Source organism: Phalaenopsis equestris, unplaced genomic scaffold (assembly GCF_001263595.1).
Source record: "Phalaenopsis equestris unplaced genomic scaffold, ASM126359v1 Scaffold000194, whole genome shotgun sequence".
In the NCBI taxonomy this organism is placed as follows: domain Eukaryota; kingdom Viridiplantae; phylum Streptophyta; class Magnoliopsida; order Asparagales; family Orchidaceae; genus Phalaenopsis; species Phalaenopsis equestris.
This window is the reverse complement of record NW_018164636.1, coordinates 391,991-395,445: the sequence shown is the minus strand read 5'-3', so window position 1 is coordinate 395,445 and position 3,455 is coordinate 391,991. Positions and strand designations below refer to the sequence as shown.

The 3,455-nt window shown below is 38.0% G+C and overlaps 1 protein-coding gene across 1 annotated transcript in view; it reads left to right on the top strand.

The window, feature by feature from the left end:
• The window catches only part of LOC110022514 (potassium transporter 25-like), a 10,950-nt gene extending 8,063 nt beyond the window's left edge, over positions 1–2,887 (top strand). The window contains exons 4-7 of the mRNA XM_020721490.1: positions 460–647; positions 726–980; positions 1,312–1,718; positions 2,156–2,887. Coding sequence (XP_020577149.1) covers positions 460–647; positions 726–980; positions 1,312–1,718; positions 2,156–2,803 — 1,498 coding nt within the window. The 3' untranslated portion in view covers positions 2,804–2,887. The remainder of the gene's footprint in view (positions 1–459; positions 648–725; positions 981–1,311; positions 1,719–2,155) is intronic.
• The last annotated feature ends 568 nt before the right edge of the window (positions 2,888–3,455 follow it).

The window sequence follows — 3,455 nt, the reverse complement described above, 5'->3', positions numbered from 1 at the left end:
TTTATATATATATATATATATATATATGTAAATACATAAGACTTGTGCTGCAAGCCGTGGCCTGTTGGTTGGCGGGGTTCACTGTAAGTTCCCTCAGATCACGGGTTCGATCCCCAGTGGTGCTGGGTTCTCGAATATTTAGGCACATGGCGCGAGCTCTCATCATGGGCCCTAGTGCATGGGAAATCGGTATTTGGGCCTCTGCCAAATATCGATTTACTTTTAAAAAAAACATGTAAATACATAAGACTTGTGTGGTATGTATGTATATTTTCCCTTTTTTTTTTAAATCTATGTGCATTGATAAGAGGTACATAGGTAAGGGGAAACCAGTCCAATCCAAATAGTAATTGCAAAAAGCGCACTTTTGTATACAAAATTTACAGAACATTCCTTAACAGATGATTTGCTATTGCTTCAAAAATATTTTACATATGAGGAATAGTTTTGCATGAATAGAGAGGCAATCATGTCTCTGATACAATTCCTTCATCAATCACTGAGGACCTGTTACTTTATGCAGATTGCTTTTACCTTTGTTGTTTACCCATCATTGATTCTAGCTTATATGGGACAAGCTGCATATCTATCCCAACACCATATCATCGAAACTAATTATCGAATTGGATTCTACGTATCCGTTCCAGGTAATCGTTGTTCTCGATATAGTTTTCTCGATAAATGTTAATTAACAGTTATATAAATACATTTATTTTTCATTTTAGAGAAATTAAGGTGGCCTGTTCTGGGTATAGCCATACTTGCTGCTGTGGTAGGAAGCCAAGCTGTTATCACTGGTACCTTTTCAATAATTAAACAATGTTCTGCTTTGGGATGCTTTCCTAGAGTGAAGATAATACACACATCGCCCAAATTCATTGGCCAAGTATACATCCCGGATATCAACTGGATTTTGATGATATTATGTTTGGCCGTTACTATCGGTTTCAGAGACACGAAGCGCATGGGAAATGCCTCGGGTACCCATCACTGTGAAATCATTCCACGAAAATTTTCAAGAAACATTTACATACATACCTCACAGTTTTTATGTATTTACAGATCTAGCATCGAAAATTCAATTTTTACATGTATATCAGACCTTACATATGCATGAAAAGACGCATTTCACTTTTCAATGTTAAAATAGTGGTATGTATAAATGTTAAAAAACCAAGTTTAGGTGTTAGATACGTAAATACATAAGAACTAAGTTGTATGTATGTAAATTCCCCAATTTGAAATTCTCCGCCTTCTTTTGTAATTGTAGTATTGAAGTCTTCTTAGCATGTTATTTTAACATTCCATCAGGGCTGGCGATAATAACTGTCATGCTCGTCACCACCTGCCTGATGTCTCTAGTAATTGTTCTCTGCTGGCGGCGGAGCATTGCCTTTGCCTTATGCTTCATCTTCTTCTTCGGCTCGATCGAGGCCCTTTACTTCTCCGCTTCCCTTATTAAGTTTCTCGAGGGAGCTTGGGTGCCCATCATCCTCTCATTTGTGTTTATGATCATCATGTACGTGTGGCACTATGGTACCCTCAAGAAGTACGAGTTCGATCTCCAGAACAAGGTCTCGATCAATTGGCTCCTTCGGCTTGGGTCCACTCTCGGGCTTACGCGTGTTCGAGGCATCGGTCTTATTCATACCGAGCTAGTTTCTGGCATTCCGGCTATATTCTCACACTTTGTCACCAACCTCCCCGCATTCCATGAGGTAGGTCATGTTTACGTTGATATAAAGCACTTTGGTATTTTAAACATATGCATGAAAAATGTGTATGTCACTTTTAAAAAGTGGTAATAGAACTATTTTTTAATGTGATGTTAAAGATTTGAGTGTGATACGTGTGTAAATATGAAAGTTTAGGTGTGAGATATGTAAATACATAAGAATTATGTGCTATGTAAGTAAATACCCCTTGAATTTTAAGCATATGTACTTATGAGATAAGCAGAAACTTTATATAAAATGAAACTTTGTGCACATATTTGTTTGATATTGTTATGACAATTTTGTTTACATTGTTATGGTTGGTTGATATTATTGTCATATAGCCTTACTCGTTAAAATTGGAGATACTTAGTGCTTATGGATTTTTTTCTTCACCAATCCTTTATAGCCTGAATACATTCTTCTCCTCCATGCACCAGGTCGTCGTCTTCCTCTGCATCAAATCCGTGCCGGTCCCCCATGTTCAACCAGAAGAGAGGTTCTTGGTCGGCCGGATTGGCCCGAAAGAATACCACATCTACCGTTGCATTGCTCGCTATGGCTATCATGACATCCACAAAGATGACATCGAGTTCGAAAAGGACCTTATGTGCAGCATAGCCAGCTTCATCCAGTCCAGTACTTCGACTGAGCTCAACAGTCTCTTGGAAGAAGAATCTTCCAAGGAGGATGAGAAAATGACGGTGGTCGGAACCGGACATTGGCTTCATGAGGTTCAGGAGAAGAGAGGGGTGGATGAGAACGAGAACTCCGATGAACCATCAAAGCATCGAGAAATACAGTCGCCGATGATTGTGAGGAAGAAGGTGAGGTTTGTGCTGCCTGAGAGCCCGAAGATGGACTCGACGGTGCGAGATGAGCTTCGAGATTTGATGGAAGCGAGGGAGTCTGGCATGGCCTTCATCATGGCAAACTCTTGCATGAGGGCAAAGGGTGGTTCTAGTTTCATGAAGAAGCTTGCTCTTAATTTGTATGATTTCTTGAGGAGGAACTCTAGGGGGCCATCTTATGCTGTAAATATACCACATGCTTCCACCCTTGAGGTTGGAATGAGCTATGTTGTATGAATAGCTGTTAATTAGCGGCCATGGTTTTTAATCTTTTTTGTTTATTGATTTTTCTTACATTTTTTGTGTATAATTATCAGTTTTGGAAGCTTTTTTTCTTTTCTTTTTTTTGGTTGGCATTTTTTGGTGCTGCGTTTGAATTGAATCGTTTTAAGTTTCAGTTCCATAGGATTTAGAGCTGATGTTATTGGAAAGAGCTTATCTGTTTTAGACAATTTAGGTTTTCATTAATGTAAGAGGCAATTTTTTTTTAAAGATTTTTTAGCACTTTTATGGAGGGATCTGCAAATTCTGCCTTTTTGTTGTATAGAAAGTTGATCATGACAAGAAAAAATATTAAATCAGGACTCCGTATATAGAGTTACATGTAGAGTCGAATGAAATCACGCCACATAGACAAATAAAAAAATTATGACCGGAAACATAAATGAATATTTCTCTCGTGTTATTTAGGTGTTATTGTGTTATTCAGGTGTTATTATGTGTTATGCAAATATTAATGATATATTATTATGTTATTATAACACTGCAGAATACAATAACACCTGAATAACACAAAATAACATGAGGGAAATATTCCCTTGTATTACTGGGCCGATCATTTTCACGACGTAATTTCATTGGACTCCGCACGTAACTCTACGTGCGGAGT